Source organism: Caretta caretta, chromosome 9 (assembly GCF_965140235.1).
Source record: "Caretta caretta isolate rCarCar2 chromosome 9, rCarCar1.hap1, whole genome shotgun sequence".
In the NCBI taxonomy this organism is placed as follows: Eukaryota; Metazoa; Chordata; order Testudines; family Cheloniidae; genus Caretta; species Caretta caretta.
The window spans coordinates 40,688,472-40,707,181 of record NC_134214.1 but is presented as its reverse complement, the minus strand read 5'-3'; the positions used below and the strand labels follow the sequence as shown (position 1 = coordinate 40,707,181).

At 40.8% G+C, this 18,710-nt stretch overlaps 1 protein-coding gene across 2 annotated transcripts in view; it reads left to right on the top strand.

Moving 5' to 3' along the window:
- The window catches only part of CLSTN2 (calsyntenin 2), a 694,230-nt gene extending 678,260 nt beyond the window's left edge, over positions 1-15,970 (top strand). For both annotated transcript variants that reach the window (XM_048863731.2, XM_075132232.1), the window contains 6 exons: positions 273-496; positions 4,706-4,876; positions 5,561-5,706; positions 13,491-13,614; positions 14,411-14,595; positions 15,453-15,970. In XM_048863731.2, coding sequence (XP_048719688.2) covers positions 273-496; positions 4,706-4,876; positions 5,561-5,706; positions 13,491-13,614; positions 14,411-14,595; positions 15,453-15,647 — 1,045 coding nt within the window. In that variant the 3' untranslated portion in view covers positions 15,648-15,970. The remainder of the gene's footprint in view (positions 1-272; positions 497-4,705; positions 4,877-5,560; positions 5,707-13,490; positions 13,615-14,410; positions 14,596-15,452) is intronic.
- The last annotated feature ends 2,740 nt before the right edge of the window (positions 15,971-18,710 follow it).

Sequence of the window (18,710 nt, the reverse complement as noted above, 5' to 3'; positions counted from 1 at the left end):
CAGATGGCAGAGTACAGAAAGATGTGCATATGTACTGGCGGATCACAGTATGAAATGGACTTATCTGGGGGCAAAGACAGCTTAAATAACATGGAGAAATAAGCACAAAAATTAACTAGTTGGGCATTGGGCAAAAGAAAGCAAAGTCAGAAACATGCACAGAAAGAGTGGGTGAAGTAGCCATGCTTGCTTGCTTTATACTGCATGCCTCTAGCAAGGGAGGAATTTCACCTGACAACTATTCCATACAATTAAAGAAATATATTTTTCAGGTGTTTTGGTGAAGATGTCTGCATTAACATCCCAGATATAGAAGCCTATGTAATGGTGTTTCAGGCCAATGAGCCCAAGATCACAATAAGTGGAATGGACCACTTTGCTAGACCAGCTACGCAATTTGAAAGTGAAAGAGGAGTGACTCTGTTACCAGATATCAGAATTGTCAGCACAGTCACCAAAGTGGAACATTCTGTGGACTTTAAAGAAAATGATGGAGGTTTGTGTATTTGTTTTCCACATTTGCCCCAAGCTGGAGTTAAGGCCTTATTTACAAGATACAGTACACAGAAATAACACAGACAATCTCTGCTCCAGAGAGCTCACAGTCTTGGATTTAGACTATTTTACTGTGTATTTCAAACAATTTTTGAAACAAACGGGCAGATCCTCAGGCACAAGTTTACAGGCCTACTGTGTGTATGTTCATTAAGTACAGTTTCTCTAAACCATTTAATTTTTTTTTACATTGTGCTTTTGAAGAGCCTACTTCTTATTAGAAGTGCTCAACAGAGTTAACGTGAAATATCCTGACTCTTTCAGTGGTAGGCAAACACTAGGAAATATTAATAAGGCATCACCAAAAATTTCTTAAAAAAAGTCTTCCTTTTGGCTGCTGTTACGAAGTTTAATTAAAAAGCCATTAACCAGCTGTCTTAGGAATCCTCCTCAGCTACATTTCTCAGACCAGAATAATAGGCAACTATTTCTACATCTCTCAGAAAAGCTGAAATTGGTAATGATATATAGGGGCACTGATTCTCTAAAGCTTCTTTCTGTAACAATCCTAATTATCGGTTGCCTTAAACTATATCTGCCCTCCAAAGGCCAGAAAGTATTCTAGATCGTAGTGAAAAGAAAAGGAGTACTTGTGGCACCTTAGAGACTAACCAATTTATTTGAGCATAAGCTTTTGTGAGCTACAGTCACTGCATGCAATGTAATATGTAAAAGGATACCTGTTCAGAAGAGGTGATCAGTCACTTTGCATGTTAGGGCCTCTGAGATTTCATTCCGATCCCTGTGCATTATGAGTAAAAATGCCTAAGTGCCGGATTTTTAAATGTATTTAGGTGATCAAAGGGATTTTCAAAAGTACTTCAGTGCCTAACTCCCATTGGGAGTTAAGTGCCTAGATGCTTTTGAAAATCCCACTAGGCATGTATTTGCATCTTTAGGCACCAAAATACCATTAAAAATCTAGTCCTAAACAGGACAGATTGATTTAAATCAGGGGTCTCAAACACACGGCCCGCGGAGCTATTTCCTGCAGCCCGCCCCCAGCCTACCTCCAGGCCAGGGGTGGGCAAATTACAGCCTGCAGGCCGGATCCGGCCCACGGGATTGACCTGCGAGCCCCGCACCGCTCCCTGAAGCGGCCAGCACAACATCCCTGTGGCCCAGGGGAGAGGCAGAGGGCTCCGTGCGTTGCCATGGCTGTCAGGCACTGCCCCCGCACACACATCTCCCATTGGCCGGGAACAGGGAGCTTCGGGCTCTCAGAGCCCTGTGCCCTCGCCGCCCCCCCCCCCCCCCCCCCGGGGCCACAGGGACATGGTTCCGGCTGCTTCCTGGAGCAGAGCGGCGCAAGGGCCAGGGTAGGCAGGCAGGGAGCCTGCCCTGGCCCCAGTGCGCACTGCTGCCACCCCAGACCCTGCACCCCGAACCCCTCCTGCACCCTAACGGCCCTGAGCGCCCTGCCACACCCCGCACCCCTCCTGCACCCCCTGGGGGCAGGGAGGGGGCGGAGATGGGGTGGGGACTTTGGGGAAGGGGTTGGAATGGGGGCAGGGAAGGGGTGGGAAGAGGTGGGACAGGGGTGGGGCCTCATGGAAGAGGCAGGGTGGGGGGCAGCGAGAGTGGGGTGTCAGTGATGTGGCCCTCGTGGTCATTTGCGTTTGAGACCCCTGATTTAAATCAAAGCAATTTAAATCACCAGTTTTAATTGTAATTTAAATCAACAAGCAGAAAACCTTGTTTTAAGTAATTGATTTTAATTGTGTTTTGCATTTGTACTTTTTAGTTATTTTGCTAAGGGAAGATTGATCCACACTGATGGGTAACCAATAGAATTTTTGATTTGCAACATTAATGAAACATTGTGCTTCATAATAATCAGGAGGATGCACTATATTGATACACATTTATTTGAGTAATATATCTTACATTTTTACTAGATTAGATGCTTCATTTTAACTTGTAATTTCTGTCCATCTGTATATGGATGGAAATTCAAATCCAATTCAATGGTTTTAAAAAATATTGTTCTTATACTATCTTGAATGTGCTAGATAAGTAAGGAAAAAAATTATTTATCGAGACATTTTGCATTTAAAACTGATGTGTTAAACAAATGAAGTATTATCTGTCATTAGTAAATGGATTACCATGTCCTTCAATATTTTAGAACTAGTAGATCTCATTCTCTCCCACTAAATTGCTCTTCATAGATTGGAAGAGGAAAACAAGCTTCCCTGTTTTTTCAGCTTCCAGTGGGTTTCTTAACTTTGAATGAACTAGTCATTGCATGGAACTAGTTGAATAAACTAAAATGAAGAAAATATTCTCTCTGCACATGTAGAAGAGGCTACTGCTGTCAAAAGCTTGTTTAATATTTCAGCAAACTCTGATTTCAGGTGTTCAGTCAGTGGCTTTGACCAGTTCAGTGGTTTGACTTTCTTTGGAACTTGTGAGCAAACATTTACTGCTTATTATTTTTTGTATTTAATTTAAATTTTAATATATTAAATGTAGGGATTAATATAGGTTGTCAACTTCAAATTTAATTTTTAAATATTTTTAAAATAATCCTGCTTTTAATTTAAATAAAAAAATCAGATTTAATTTTTTAAAAACTCCTCAGTTTTAATGCACCCTGTCCATAAGTGACTCAGGAATCTAGGTCCAATTGATTTAGGTCCCCAAATCACTTAGGCATTTTTGAAAATGTTACCTCATACCATTATCTATTAACAGTAGTAAAAAAAAATGGTTGGATAAAGTATCTGTTAAATTGTTGCAACTCTTATTGGAAAAGATTCTGGTTTTGCAAAAAATATTGAATTATAAGTACCATGTTTTGTGGTTTGAATCATTCTTGCATTTGGACACTTTCATCCATGGATCAAAGAGCAAAGGTAACTGAATTCTTGAAAAAACAACGAGGAGTCCTTGTGGCACCTTAGAGAGTAGCAAATTTATTTGGGCATAAGCTTTCTGCGTTCTAGCCCACAAAAGCTTATGCCCAAATAAATTTGTTAGTCTCTAAGGTGCCACAAGGCCTCCTCGTTGTTTTTGCTGATACAGATTAACATGGCTACCACTATGAAACCTGTGAATTCTTGCTAATTTAAGGAAGTTTTTCACTGATTTTAGAAAAGTTGCCTCACAGACTCTGTAAAGCTAGATCCCCAGCTGCAGCAGAGATACACTTGGCACAGCTGAGGGAGTTGGGGCAAAGGTAACTCTGCTATCTGTCTTTCTGCTCCACCCCCCAGTTCTGCAGCTGACTGGGGGCTGGATGCATCTCAGGCAAAACAGTTAAGGCTGTGCCCAGCAATCCACAGCCCTCATGGGCTATTCCAGCAGCTGAAGATTGCCAGGGAATAGGGTGGTTCTGACTTTAATCCCTTCCTCCTGGGAGTGGCCTCTAAATTGGGACCCTAAGGAGAGTTGACAGTTGCTGTGATTCCAGAGATTTATATTATGCAAAGGTTGTCCGCAGGGAGCCAGTTAAGCCAGTGTTCCAGCCACTTTGTGCCAAGTAGACCAGAGAATTAAAATATTAAATATGCATCTAACTCTCTTCTGAGACAGGATAGATTTTATACTACTCACTGAAGAACAGTCAGTTTACAACTCAATTACTTTGAGCTTGGAAAACGCGTGATCATTTGATATTCCAGTTTATGACTGCTAGTTCTTGGATAGATTAGTATAGCATCCTCTCTAATACAAAATTCTTTATGGGCCATAGAAGAATTGAGAGAATCGTGCAATCACAGAAAGAAAGACTTATGTTCACAGCTCCTTGGCACATGTAGTAATGTACTGAATGAAGTAGTACCAGGCTGATGTCAATACAGTATTGAAAAGCGAAATTGTTAAGCTGTGAAGTTACTTCCAAAATCATGTTTCAATGTTATATTTCTCACATATTCTTGAGTACTTTTTATTATGGTTTGCTATATTTTGGATTCATCTAAGTACTGATATGCCTCCCTCATAGTCACATCTGAGTACTGGAGATTTCTTGCTTTTGACTTGCATGCTATAGTCAATGTTTAATACATGCTTAGAACTATTCAGCAATTCCCTTTGGAAGCTGACAGCACTGTACAAACCATGTTAAAGTATAAATCTGTTTTATGACTGTTTTTTCTCTGATTTTGTTTCTTATTTCTGTATGGTCTATTCCCTGTGTTTACAGTCCATAAGCCAGTTGTGTTAGAGGAAATGGTTCACAACCTGGATTTCTGTGACATTTTGGTCATTGGTGTGGAACTAGATCCCAGACAGGAGTGTTTAGAACTGGATCGTAAGGAGCACCAAGGAAAACATCTAGATGCCACCAACTCCACAGCAGGGTATTCTATCTATGGTATGCTAATGAGTCATTTACATTTTAATTACATTCTTAAAAGGAAAGGGCCAGGTTTTTGCCTTTAAGGTACCACTCTGTGTTAGGGACAGAGCAGACCTGAATCACACTATCCAGAGGAAGCTGAATAAGGGATTGTGCCTCAAAAAAGCACAATTCCACCTCAGCTCCCGGATGAAAGCCTGCTCCACCAGGTAACTGGTTCATCCTGTAGAACTCAGCATGTCCATAGCCCCACCTTTTATACCCCTATGTGGTGAAGTGAACCCCCAGGAGCATATGGGGACACAGAACATATTCTCCCTTTGACAAGCCCTTATGGCATATGTCAGTGAGAGGATTCCTTGGTGCTCTCACACAAGTGCTGATCAATTCCTGACCCACTGAAGACCACACTGTAATTTTTGAAGTTACTAAATTATTAGTGCCACATCTGTATATTTTTTTCTCTAGTATGAAAATAAGGGGTTTTTTTTGTTACAGTTCCTGAAGTCCTAACATTGCTTACTTCACTTGATATGAACTGGAATCTTTGACAAATTCAGATTGTTCTATCCACTTTATTTTATTATTTAGAACATGTGATTTCCCTGTTCAGTACTCTTGTAGTAAACACAAAGGTTTCTACAATGCTTGCCTCTTACGCATCTTTTGGTATTTTTTCATGTTGTGTTACTGATTCAGGTGTGGACACAATGAGAAACTATGAACTGGTGCTTCGACAGGTTCGATATCGCAATTGGCACACTTTCAACATCTTTGATAGAAAGTTCAGGATCAAGTGCTCAGAGCTGAATGGCCGATACACCAGTAATGACTTTAACTTGGAGGTGAGTAATGAAAAGATGCATTGTTACCAAAACTTTCCCTCTGTTATTGATGAACTACATTTCTTCCCTCATCCTTCAGGGCAGGGATTGAGTGTTCCTGTGTTTGTACAGTACCTACCACATTTTGGGTGCTATAATGAAAGAGTAGTAATAACTTATGAGAGGAAAACTTCTACATATGTCATAGGTCACTTTCATTTTGTATGGCATCTCTAGCTGGGAATACTGAATGGATGTTGCTCTGCCTAGCCTACTCAGTGGTATGTAACGACAAGATGAACTCTCACTTGATGCTAATTGTGGCAAATTGCCAGTACAATTATGATGGGTCCCACACTTCCTCTGCTTGGGGAGTGGGGCAGTGGTTCAGGGCAGTTTCCTGCCCCTAAACTAGGGTATCTACTGTCCCACTAGTAACCCAGAGAAGGGTAGTGGAGAGGGAGGGACCCGGGCCCACCCTCTACTCCAGGTCCCAACCCAGGGGCCCTAGGGATAGTGGTAAACCACTTGAACTAGTGCTTCCTTCCCCTGGGCTACTTCCTTCTCCTGCTCTTCAGCTTGTGGGGCTTCCTGCTCCCGCCCCCTCCCTCTCTCCTCTCCCCTCCCCCACAAGCCGGGTGTCTCTTTACCTAGGGTCTTGGTCTTCTAGCCGGCCATGGCACTTCTCCAAACTGCTCTCTGCTCCAACTCCTCCTGGTCTGATTGAAGCAGGGATTTTTTATCATGCGACTGGCTTCAGATGCTTTAATTAGTCTCTTGCAAACTTTCTTCCCTCTACAAGGAATAAGGCTCCCTTTTAGTACTCTCCTGTTGCCCTCTGGCCATGCTGTATCACATAATATACAAAACCACAATCTTCCCATGCATAGTAGAGGTGTAGGTCATCCTTACCTTTTCATAGATATTAAGGTCAGAAGGGACCATTATGATCATCTAGACTGACCTGCACCATGCAGGCCACAGAATCTCACCCACCCACTCCTGCAATAAACTTCTCACCTATGTCTGAGCTTATTGAAGTCCTCAAATCATGGTTTTAAAGACTTCAAGGTGCAGAGAATCCTCCAGCAAGTGACCTGTGACCCATGCTACAGAGGAAGGCGAAAAAACCCCAGGGCCTCTTCCAATCTGCTCTGGAGGAAAATTCCTTCCTGATGCCAAATATGGCGATCAGCTGAACCCTGAGCATATGGGCAAGATTCACCAGCCAGATACCCAGGAAAGAATTCTCTGTAGTAACTCAGATCCACCCCATCTAACATTGGGCCTATTTACCATGAATATTTTTCCATGAACTGCCTCCCACATTCAAGCTCCAACCTATGTCCCAGCTATTATACTGCGGCTTGAAAGCACCATGCTGCAAGCTCATTGCTTTCCAACTTCACGTACGGTTTCTTTTTTGTCAGTGCTGCTTTTTTGTGTGCCACCAAGTGTTACCGACTTGCGGTAAGTGAAATGATGTATTCTTCATCAGTAGAAAATCATTCCAGATTAAGTTGCACCTCCTAAGTCAGTATGAGGATAGGGTTCAATTCAGTTTTTTATAGAGGATCTTCACTTTCATAGTCTAACGCATCAGATGTACTGCATCTTTCAACCTCAGGATCAACACTCTGTTCTACAGCATTTGCTGCTCACACATAGTCACAATTAAATAACTGCATATAAAGCAGAGAGTCCACATATTTTTGTCTCCAGCAAATGAGGCAGAACACTATTGCTTCCTATGCACAGCGATGTGAGATACTGCAGGTGTCTCCACAAATCACAGGCAAGCGAGCTCTGCCTAGTAACCAGCGTGCTGTTCCAGCACGAAAGAGCCCTTTTCATTCTTGTATGCGGCATTACTTCAAAGACCTCACTCAACACCGCTAGCACCTGTTCTAGTTAACAATTTTTTTCTTTAAAGTGAACTGCATGCTGATATAATATGCCAGATTGATATCCCAGGGCTTAAGTTCTCTGTGGAGGCACAAAACAAGCGTGGTGGTGTAAGCCTCCTTACTCTATCCCAGTAATGGGGCTCAAGTCAACCTTTCACAAGTGAGAGGGGCAGTTTTGCTCAGTTTCCATGCTGATGTAATCCTCTTTCGTCTGAACCTGGGTGCCAGTTGTGGTGGTGCTTTTTTACATGGTCTAATCCGGTATTAGAGATTGCTAGAGTCAGGATATAAAACCAGATGCAATTCCGGTCCAATCTGATATGGCAACTTATAACATAGATGGCCACCTGTTCATTAAGAACTGGAATTGGATTAATAGCATTGTAGAAAAGGTTCTGCTTACGTGTATATCCAAGTTTATCTACTACAAATGGAGGCAGTATTCCTTGGAATGAAATTTCACAGAAAAAGTCCAATCCTGCCAACAAAAATATTGCATTTAATAACTATCTGTTTTAATAGAGATAATATGAATTACACTAGCAGTTGCATTGGGCCAGGTCACTCTATTTGATCCTTTTCCCTTCTAAAATGCATATTTTTTGAACCTTTGGATTTTGACTTCATGCACTTTGAAAGATACACCTTTATTTGACAGTTATAGATGTAATTCACAGCTGTTTCAGGGCTGGGTATTTCCATTTTTGTTTTCCCGCATTAGGATCTCAAATTACACCTATAAAATAGGTTAAATAGTCAGTACTATGGGAAAGGTCAATACTTTAAAAAATAATTCACTCCACTTTTGAGCACATATTTTTTCACCTACAAACACTTGCTCCTGCTTTTGCACCCATAAATCTGTTAAATGTAGAAATGGAACAAATTGTGCCTCCAACTGAAATGGATTCAAAATGGCTAGCAAAAATTTCAGCTACAGAGTTGGAGGCTGCATACTAAAACCAGACCTAGAGGCACTACATTCACACAAGTGAGCTGTTCAGCTGGTGACTGATTGTCTGCTCCACAGTCAACCAAACTGAGTGGGGCAACAGCTGCTGGGAGTAATTCCACAAGTGCTGTATACTTGAAATCATTTCTGCTCACCACTTATCTCCCATTTCCTGGGATGACTGTCCCATTCTCTTCCTTATGTCTATGGAATGCGTCCTCTCTATTGGAATTCTGAATGCCTGTTTAGCCTGACAGTGGGTTTCTATGGCAAAATATGCCGCAGGATGCTCCCATATGTTCATCTAATCAATCACATACATGGTTCTCCAGTGTCTCCTTTGTATGGCTGTTGTAATGCCACGAAGAACTTCATTTCTTTCAGCTCATGGCACAATTGGCATAGTTTCCTTTTAATTTTTAAGCTCTTATGAAATCCTGCATTTAGAAAATGTGGCGAATTCGGACTGCTGCTGTGCTTATATTCTGTTGTGGTTTTTTTCTCTTTTATCAAGTCTGGCTGAGTTTACAGCTTCACCTCTTCTCAAAAGCTTCGCAAGTGCTTTTCTCAGACACTGAACTGCTTCAACACTTCTCTTTAAGCATTTCTATGCCACTCCCTGCTCTCAGTTAAGAACAGCAGCAGCTCTTGACTGTTGCACCCTCTGGCAAAGGAGAATGGGTAACAGCTAGCTAACTGATTTGCTATTGGTAGGTTGGGGGAAGCCGTTGGAAGTTAGAACAAGGATTATACCTGCCCTTCTTATTCATGTTGTATGCCTACTTTTTTTAAATAGAATTTGGGGGAACTACTGGATCCCCAGCTGCTACTAAACAGCCATATAGAATCATAGAATCATAGAATATCAGGGTTGGAAGGGACCTCAGGAGGTCATCTAGTCCAACCCCCTGCTCAAAAGCAGGACCAATCCCCAACTAAATCATCCCAGCCAGGGCTTTGTCAGGCCTGACCTTAAAAACTTCTAAGGAAGGAGATTCCACCACCTCCCTAGGCAACGCATTCCAGTGTTTCACCACCCTCCTAGTGAAAAAGTTTTCCTTAATATCCAACCTAAACCTCCCCCACTGCAACTTGAGACCATTACTCCTTGTCCTGTCCTCTTCCACCACTGAGAATAGTCTAGAACCATCCTCTCTGGAACCACCTCTCAGGTAGTTGAAAGCAGCTATCAAATCCCCCCTCATTCTTCTCTTCTGCAGACTAAACAATCCCAGTTCCCTCAGCCTCTCCTCATAAGTCATGTGTTCCAGACCCCTAATCATTTTTGTTGCCCTTCGCTGGACTCTCTCCAATTTATCCACATCCTTCTTGTAGTGTGGGGCCCAAAACTGGACACAGTACTCCAGATGAGGCCTCACCAATGTCGAATAGAGGGGGACAATCACGTCCCTCGATCTGCTCGCTATGCCCCTACTTATACATCCCAAAATGCCATTGGCCTTCTTGGCAACAAGGGCACACAGCTGACTCATATCCAGCTTCTCGTCCACTGTCACCCCTAGGTCCTTTTCTGCAGAACTGCTGCCTAGCCATTCGGTCCCTAGTCTGTAGCTGTGCATTGGGTTCTTCCGTCCTAAGTGCAGGACCCTGCACTTATCCTTATTGAACCTCATCAGATTTCTTTTGGCCCAATCCTCCAATTTGTCTAGGTCCCTCTGTATCCTATCCCTGCCCTCCAGCGTATCTACCACTCCTCCCAAAACATGTAACATATAACATGTCTAGGAAGGTCAGTTTTCAACTTAGTCAGGAGAATGTGGCCTTATTGGTGGGAGGCAGACTTTGTGGTGGTTATCCATGGCCACATCACCTCAAAATTAGATTACTGCAATACAGTCAGCATTGGAGCTACACCTTCAACCAAATTGGAGACAAAGCTAGCGGACAGGATAATTCTGTGCTATGATTTGCAATAGATATCTCTTCCTTTCTGAAAGGAAATTAAAGTATTGGCATTGATCTTGAATGGTATGAGGACTGCCTACGTGACACACTGCCTTTCTTCCTGCACAACAGAGCTAAAGTTGGTCAGTGGAGATTAAAGAGCTGGAGCCCACTCGGTATACATGAAAGGGAACTACCCGCATGCTATTTTTCACAAGGGGCCTTAAATTGCAACTAACACCCACCCTTCATCTGAAATAGCCCATATTTGTTTCCCTGTAGGTCACTCTACAAGACATATTTATTCACGTAGGCTTTTGAGGGGAGGGAGGAATGCAATCAGGACTGGTGTTTGTGGTCAGAGGTGTCCTATTATAATGTGGTTACTGCATCAGTTTCCCTTTCCTAGCTGTGCCTCAATTTCTCTCTAAGCAGGTACAATGATTAAATTAAGTCCTCCAGCTAACTCAGAAAGATTCCATATCTCCTGGGGTAACTGAAGTCCCAAACTGGAGTTCAAATTAAAAACCAACACAAAAGCTCCATGCAGTCCCATTACTGGGTCATGAGCCTTTCTGTCCATCTTTCCATTCTCTGGAATGTAATAGCACTTCATCCAGCCTCTCCTTTTGAGCCACAGGCCTTCTTTGAGGGTCTACCATTCTTCCCTTCTCATGTTGCAGGGAACTGAAGCCAGGGAGTGCTCTCACTGTCTGGAAGCTCCAGTGGTGGGTCCCAAATCAATAAGTTATCAATCAGTTGGTGCCCCATTCCCTGTATGTTCCCTTTGCCCACAGCTTTTTCTTTCACTCTGGTAATCCCTTGATTTTTCCAGATGGGACTTGGCTATTTCTAATAGCACCCCTCCTTGTGTGTACTTCACAACCCTTGGGTACCATCCTCTACTTCTGTCCACCCCAAGGCTCTTTACAAAAGTCACAGAACTTCCATCTCCCTTGGGTTCTTTACACTTTTTTATCCACCCACCTCTTCTAGATTGCTTCCATAGCTCCTTCTAAATTGCTAGCTTCACCAGCTTCTGCTGAATCTCCCCAGCATGCCTGCCACCTTCCCTTCCTCACTCCACATCTCTATTTCTCACACTGAGTGAGGAAAGGCTGCCTCTTATATTCTGTCCAATTTACAATTCCCAGAATCCATCTGGGTGCTTCCTCTCCCAGAATTCTCTTTTTCTGGGGATAAAAGTAGAAGTATGTTGTGTTGAGCCTGTAGTTTTCCTTAAAGGGTGAGTGCACCCTGTTGCAGAGTGACTTTTTTGGCATTGATATCATTTTATATCCAGTTTGCACTGGTGTAAATGACTGGACATACTGCAAAGTAATAGAGGTCCAAGCCCAGAGATCCTATAATTAGGCCCTTAAAAATAAAATAGTAAATTAAAATTTTTAAAAATGCATGCATGAGCTATGAAAAAAACAAATTCCTGTCACCTCTGCTCTGCCTTTTGCTTTCCTTTCTCAGCTTTCCTCCTGGCCTATTATTGGTATTTATATAGACTATGAGAAAAGAAGGGGTTAGAGTTGTGTTGTGCTATGAATTACATTCCTTCCTTCCTTCCTTTGAAGGAACCTTTAGAGAAGTAAGTTCTGTGAGGAAACAAATAGAATTTTTCATGTACATGTGCTGTCATGTGAGAAATCTTTGTCCTTTCTAAAACCTGGGGACTTATTACAAAGGATGCTATTTGCCACGGGTAAATGAAACATATAATCAATATTTGAATATATTGCTCATCTTACTCAGTGTTTTGAAAATTGTTAACTTGGGCTCAGATCTCATTTTCGGGCAAGGAGGAAGAACACAAGCATAGTGCACACCTGCTACATTGCATAGTCAGGACTGCCATGAATACTTACTTTTGTGAAACATTTTCTTGAGCACCATGTTGATGATTCTTTGGGTTTTCATCTGGACATTTTTCAAATGCCGTTGCACTGTGCAAATTGACATTAAATCTGTCATTGGAGAGTTCTGTGTTGGGGTTTCAATGATTTTCAGAACAGTTTGTCTTGGTTTACAAGAAAAAAGGTTGAGTTTAGTTGCTGGTCCTATAAATGTAATCTGGGTTCTGAAAATCCAGCTTTGTTCCTTCTGGCTCATTGATCATCTCCATAAAGATTTTCTAGGCCAGATTCTCTAGAGTTTCTTGTGTGCCTAACTCCATTACCTTTAGTGTTGTGGCACAGGTGTAAACGAAGACTGAATTTGACCATGCCTTTGCAACTTAATTAACAATTACGTTAATGCATGAGCCAAAATAGAATTCAGCCCACTCTCCCACAGCTGGCATGGCTCTATATTGCTACCAGAAGCAAGAGTAATAAAATGTATCAGTCACTAATGTCAGCAGATATACATACAGGGAGCAGACTGAATAACTGGGTGACTCCCCACACTGCAAGACTCCCAACTTGCCATAGCGTTCCCCATAGAAGCAGAATAGAAAAGAGCTCAGTGAGCCCCAAAGAAACATTCCACATTTGTTACTTAACCTGGAGTAGAACAGAGATAGCATCACATTCAAACAAGAGGCTGTGCTTGCACTTAGAGTAGGACAGAGAACAGAATGCCCTCAAGACAGTTCTCTAGAATACTTTAGAAAATTCCATCAAATTAATAAGGGCTCTACAAATGCCCAAACCTGCTCCAGTTAAATACAATGATAAAACTCTTATTGACTCCAATAGTGCATCTAACTTATGATAGAAAGATGAAAAAAGAGAGCTGGTTCACACAGGTGAGAGAGAGAGAGCTTCTTTATTCTCTGAGTCTGTTCAAGAGCTACCAATAACAAAGTGGCCCAGCTAAACCATAAAATAACGCAGGATAGGTTAACTGACTTGGGAGACATTTGATCTCGTCTCCAGTGCCTACAAAATGAACATGAATCTTCTACTAAGATCAATATACTATAATCTTTGCTGTGAAGTTCATCATCAGACCAGTTTCAGACACCAGAAGGCATGGTATTGGAATTTACAGCACTTTGTAGTATCATGCTGCTTGTTCTTTTGTTCCAGGTCAATATCCTACACAACTCGAACTCTAATTTTATGGAGCATGTAAATCACATGGTAATACAGCCACCGTTTCTCCAGTCTATCCATCACCCAGAAGAAAACATAAACAGCATTCCTGGCTCAGGTATTAACTATACAGAGATTGCTCATAATACTTAAGGTGTTGTCAGTGTTTCTGTTGTGATTCAGTTCAGTCAATCAATGAAGACATAGAATCCCCACTTATACCCTGGGCAACCCAAAAGAAGTCATTGCATAGGTGTAAAAGAAAGTAACATTTGTCCCCCTCTGTCTTCCTGAGGAGTTGTGCTTTAGTTAAAAAATACACTATTGGAAATTGTGTGGCCAGGTTTTTTTGGTTTTTTTTTAAATAGAGACCAGAAAGTTGAAAAATTTAAAACTGGCAAATGGCAGAATTCCAGACACCAGTGATTTTCACAAATGAAGTTAATTCTCTAATTGTAATCCTGGGAATATTTGTCCCTTAGCACAGTAGTTCTCAAAGCCGGTCCGCCACTTGTTCAGGGAAAGCCCCTGGTGGGCCGAACAGGTTTGTTTACCTGCCACATCCGCAGGTTCGGTCGATCGCAGCTCTCACTAGCCATGGTTCGCCGCTCCAAGCCAATGGGGGCTGTGGGAAGCGGCACGGGCCAAGGGACGTGCTGGCTGCCCTTAGCAGAAAGGGACAATATGGATGAAGGACAGTTTAACCTTCTGGCAGCAACAGACAACTGTCTAACATTGAGTTGTTCTGCATTGTTCTTACCATTTGTGATCACTGAATGTAATTATTGGAAATATTACCAGTGATGTGCAGATTGCAGAATCTCAGCATAAGAAAAGAAAAAAACAGAAGGAAAGAATGTTTTTAGTGGTGTTTAGGCAAATCTGTAGAGAAATTATTCCATTATTTTTTTCAGTTGTTCCAAGCGTGGCTACTATTGTTATAATAATCTGTGTCAGCATACTAGTCTTCATCATAGCCTTGGGCATCTACAGAATTCGGACTTCTCATCAGCCCAGCTCTACAGAAAATGAAGGAAGTAAAGAAAATGAAATGGATTGGGATGATTCTGCTCTAACCATTACTGTCAACCCCATGGAGGTATGCGAAAAAGTTGGATTGCCATGGCACTTCCAGGAGTTAGCATTTTGGGTGGTAGCTTGTTTAGTTACTGTTTTTTAAAAACACTTTAAAGATGGATTTATTTAGATTGCTACTTTGTTTGTGTGATCACTCTTCAGGGCAGGGTCTGTCTCTTACTATGTGTATGTACAGCATCTAGCACAATTGGTCCCCGATCTAAGGTGAGGCCTGTAGGCATGGCTATAATACAGATGGTGATGATTATGCTTCTGATTATTTATTATTTTATTTGTTCTCCTACGTCTGATTGTTGTTTGATGGGATCGTGAAGAATTGGCTTAAGGGGGAGAGGAGCATTGCCCTCTCACTTCCTGCCCAGCATAGACTCTTGCAATTTGAAGCACCCACAACAATGCAATTTGTCCATTTTAAAATGTGCTGGTACCAAATATTGACAAACTGAAGGCAAGGGGAAGTCCAGGGCAGAGGTTCAGAAAACAGCAACAAAATTGAACACCTGTCTAGAGAAACTGACACATGAGCAAAAGTTAAGAGCTAACTATGGGTAGCTTTGCTAAACAAGGACAATCATTTACAAATATTCCATTTTTGTTACAATAGCTTCAAGCTTTAGAATTTACTTGCTACTTTATTCTACTCTATCTATATATATCTCTAGTAACCAGGTAGCCACGTAAATCACGCTTTCCCAATATATTAGCAATTAATTTCTGAAGCAAGCCATTATATAGCTACATTATGTATTTTCATGGGTGTTACAGGAGGTATTAAACTATTGGTTCAATTGCTTTATGTTCCCCTAGCTAGATTAATGAACAAGTCCCTTTCCTTCTGCGTTTTCTAACATAATGTAGAAATATGAAGAGCCTCACCATGTAGAAGAGGAGAGTGAGGAGGAGGAGGTAGAAGAGGAGGAAGATACAACCAGTGATGAATCAGGTGAAAGTGAAGAAGAGGAGGAGGAAGAAGAAATTGGAAATGCGGGAGACAAACAGAATGCCACCAGGCAAGAGCAGTTGGAGTGGGATGATTCAACACTCCCTTACTAGAACCTGCCAGTCCTATTGCTCCTTTTGTAAACAGCAATACAATTTATTTCTGAGTCAAGTTAATTTCTGTCTATGAATTAACTGACAGGATTTGAATTTATTGCCTAAAATAGATATAGTTCTATTGCCCAAATTGATATCGTTGTATCAGTTGCTATTGATAGAATTGTCCCTTTCCTTACAATGCCTTGTGAAATACAGGGTACCAACTTTAATGTCCTCTATGGTAATGACACTAGTCTGGAGCTTGGTCTGTCAATTTAGTCCCTCAATTTCCAGTTTCTGTTCCAAATAATCCAATAAAAGTCCTGTCACTCAATCCATAGAGGTTTGCCTTTGCTATTTTTTCATATAGGAGAGATTTCAGCTTGTTATGATGATTATTTCTGTGGATCCAAATAATGCTGTTGCCATTTGGCTTCACTTTCTTGTGTCTAAAAAAAATCTGCCTTCAGATTGACCTGGTATTGAAGTGTCTCCAGGAGTGGGGTGGGGGGGGGGGAAGCAGAGGTTTAGTGCTACAGGTGTCAAGGCTGAATGCCATTTACCACCTCCCCCCTTTTTTTTTTTTTTTTTGGCCTTCTTGGATGTTAGTTGCATTCTGCAGAGGGATATTTAAGACTTCACATGTAGGGTGTATGTGAGAATAGGAATGGGTAATACATTTATCTGCTAATGTGTCATGACCTTGAAGATAATCTTTAACCAGTCCACCTATTGAAATCTGACTACTATCATGTAAAACCACCAGAAATTTTTTTTTCTTTTGTTAAGTCTCAGAGATCTTCTGCCCACAGATTAAGCAATGTTTTCTTATGTGAAACATAAATTCTAATTCAACTTGGCTTCGGCTGAAACCTGTGGGGCTGATCATTAGCCATGGATTCAGTAATTTGCTGCAAATCAGTGTTTTGTAATCTGCATTGTAAATCATTATCTTGATGCAGTATCTTACTGCAGTAACAGGAAATCAGTGAACCCCAGTATACTCAAGTTCCTTCTGGTTGGGACTTAGACAGGTACTTACATGTATGCATGAAAATGAAATACAGTCTTGGGGAAATGTTCCCTTCTGCCTGTAGAAAGACTGATTAAATGATGCCAGCTGGAATTTGTCTGGCTTTATTCTGTAAAATATCGTCCCACATTTTTGCTATGCTTTTAGCAACCAAACAGTGGCACAGGAAAAAACTGACATCACCTAGACTCTCCAGCTCTCCTTTGCATTTATAACTGTCCTTTTTCTCCTCTTCCTGAACCCTTTATTCTTTGAGAAAAGGGGTCTGTAAAATAAAATAGGAACAAGGAAAGAGAATCCACCTGGAACCAAAAGAAGTAAAAGTACAATGAGAGCTTGAGCAAGTATTAGTTTAATGCAGCATGTTTTTTCCTAAACACTGTTCAAAGAAAAAAATACACAAAATATGCTGGTAAGTCTGTTTCTGTTTTTTTTTTCCTCCTCCCTTTAATATCCTCTGCATCTTCAAAATGACATGAACAACAAATGAGGCAGCACTTCCTAGGGTAACTCTTTTAATGTATAACAGACAAACCAACTGGCATGACCATGAATGCTGCCCTGTGGCTTTTCACCTGTTTCCAACCCTCTTCTTTCCTTTAGATTTTGTTTGTTGGATTTGGCTTTGTAATTTGCTGTTTGGAGTGAGCCATTCCTCCTATCTTTTCTGTGTGCCCCCAAGAAGCTCAGTAGCAGTACAGTGTTGAGCGTAACAGAACAAAAAATACATGTGTCAATCTTTTTTCTTTGCTAGGGTGCCATGGCTCCATGCACAGTCATGGCACTTAATCCTGCAGGGGGCAACCCTTACTCACTCTGGGTTCATATGGATAACTTCCAGGGTTGCCAGCTCTCTTGCTACTTGGTATATTTCTTAAAGCCTCAGCTCTTACAGTAATGTGAATACAGAAAATCTCAGCTTTCATTTTTTTAAAATCAAGTTTCTAGCTCTTATGGGTGCAAAAAAAGGTTGAAAATGAGACCCGAGTGGGCCCTACAAGCTTAAAAAATTGGAAGGTAAATGAAGACAGTCCCAAATTTATTCCTTTTTTTAAAAAAAAATCATGGTTTTTAGACTGACCTCACGATTTTGGGGAACCTGACTCATGATTTTTGAATGCTTGGTGTTGGCAATATGGAACTTTTCTCATGCGTTACAGTCCCATTTACTTGAGGGTGTAAGAACAGCAGGATTGGTCCCCTAATTTATTTTTATACTCACTAATTATTTTGAATAGCAAGATATTTCTTTAGGCCACTTACTGTTTTGTATTTTAGATGGTGTATGTACAAACAACTCATTATTAAAGTGTGTATATATATTGTGTTTTCTTCCTTCCAGAGTATGATGTAAGGAAATCTGGTGAAAAGGCATAATTCTTTTTTTTTTTTTAATAATAATATGAAGCAGGCCTTTCATTTGTGGTTTTATTTTCAGCACACAACTAAACAAAGCTTTCTGCTCAGACAGAAAGTAAAAATTAGAGATTTAAAAATCAATCTCGAAATTAAAATTGTATTGAAAAATTCAACTTTTGTCAAATGATTTTCACCATTTTTTTTAAAACAGCAACTTACAACATTATTAATGGTCTAATTATTTTATAACTTATTCATGGCTTGATAAATATATGAACATTCATTAAATATTTACATTTTGGTTATTGGATGCAAATCTATTCAGATCATGCTGGTACATTACAGAAGGAGGAAACATGAATAATTTTATATTTGTAAATGTCTAATTTGTAGAAGTAAGATGAGTAAAAGCAGAGCCTCTGTTATTGGTTTTACAAGATTGTAGTCTATACACTAAAATGTTCTTATTTTAGGTTAATCATCTGAGCAGGTTATGAAGCATTTTTCATTCAAATAATCAGGAAGGTCATTTTTACAAAATTTCAGTGAGAACTGGATATTCCTTTATAAAATGTACACACATATGAAACATCACTACAGTTTTCTGTAGCAATGGCCCAAAACACTGGAACACTGTCATTTTACAATCTATTTCTGAAGGAATTGTTTTTCATTATTTCATTTTT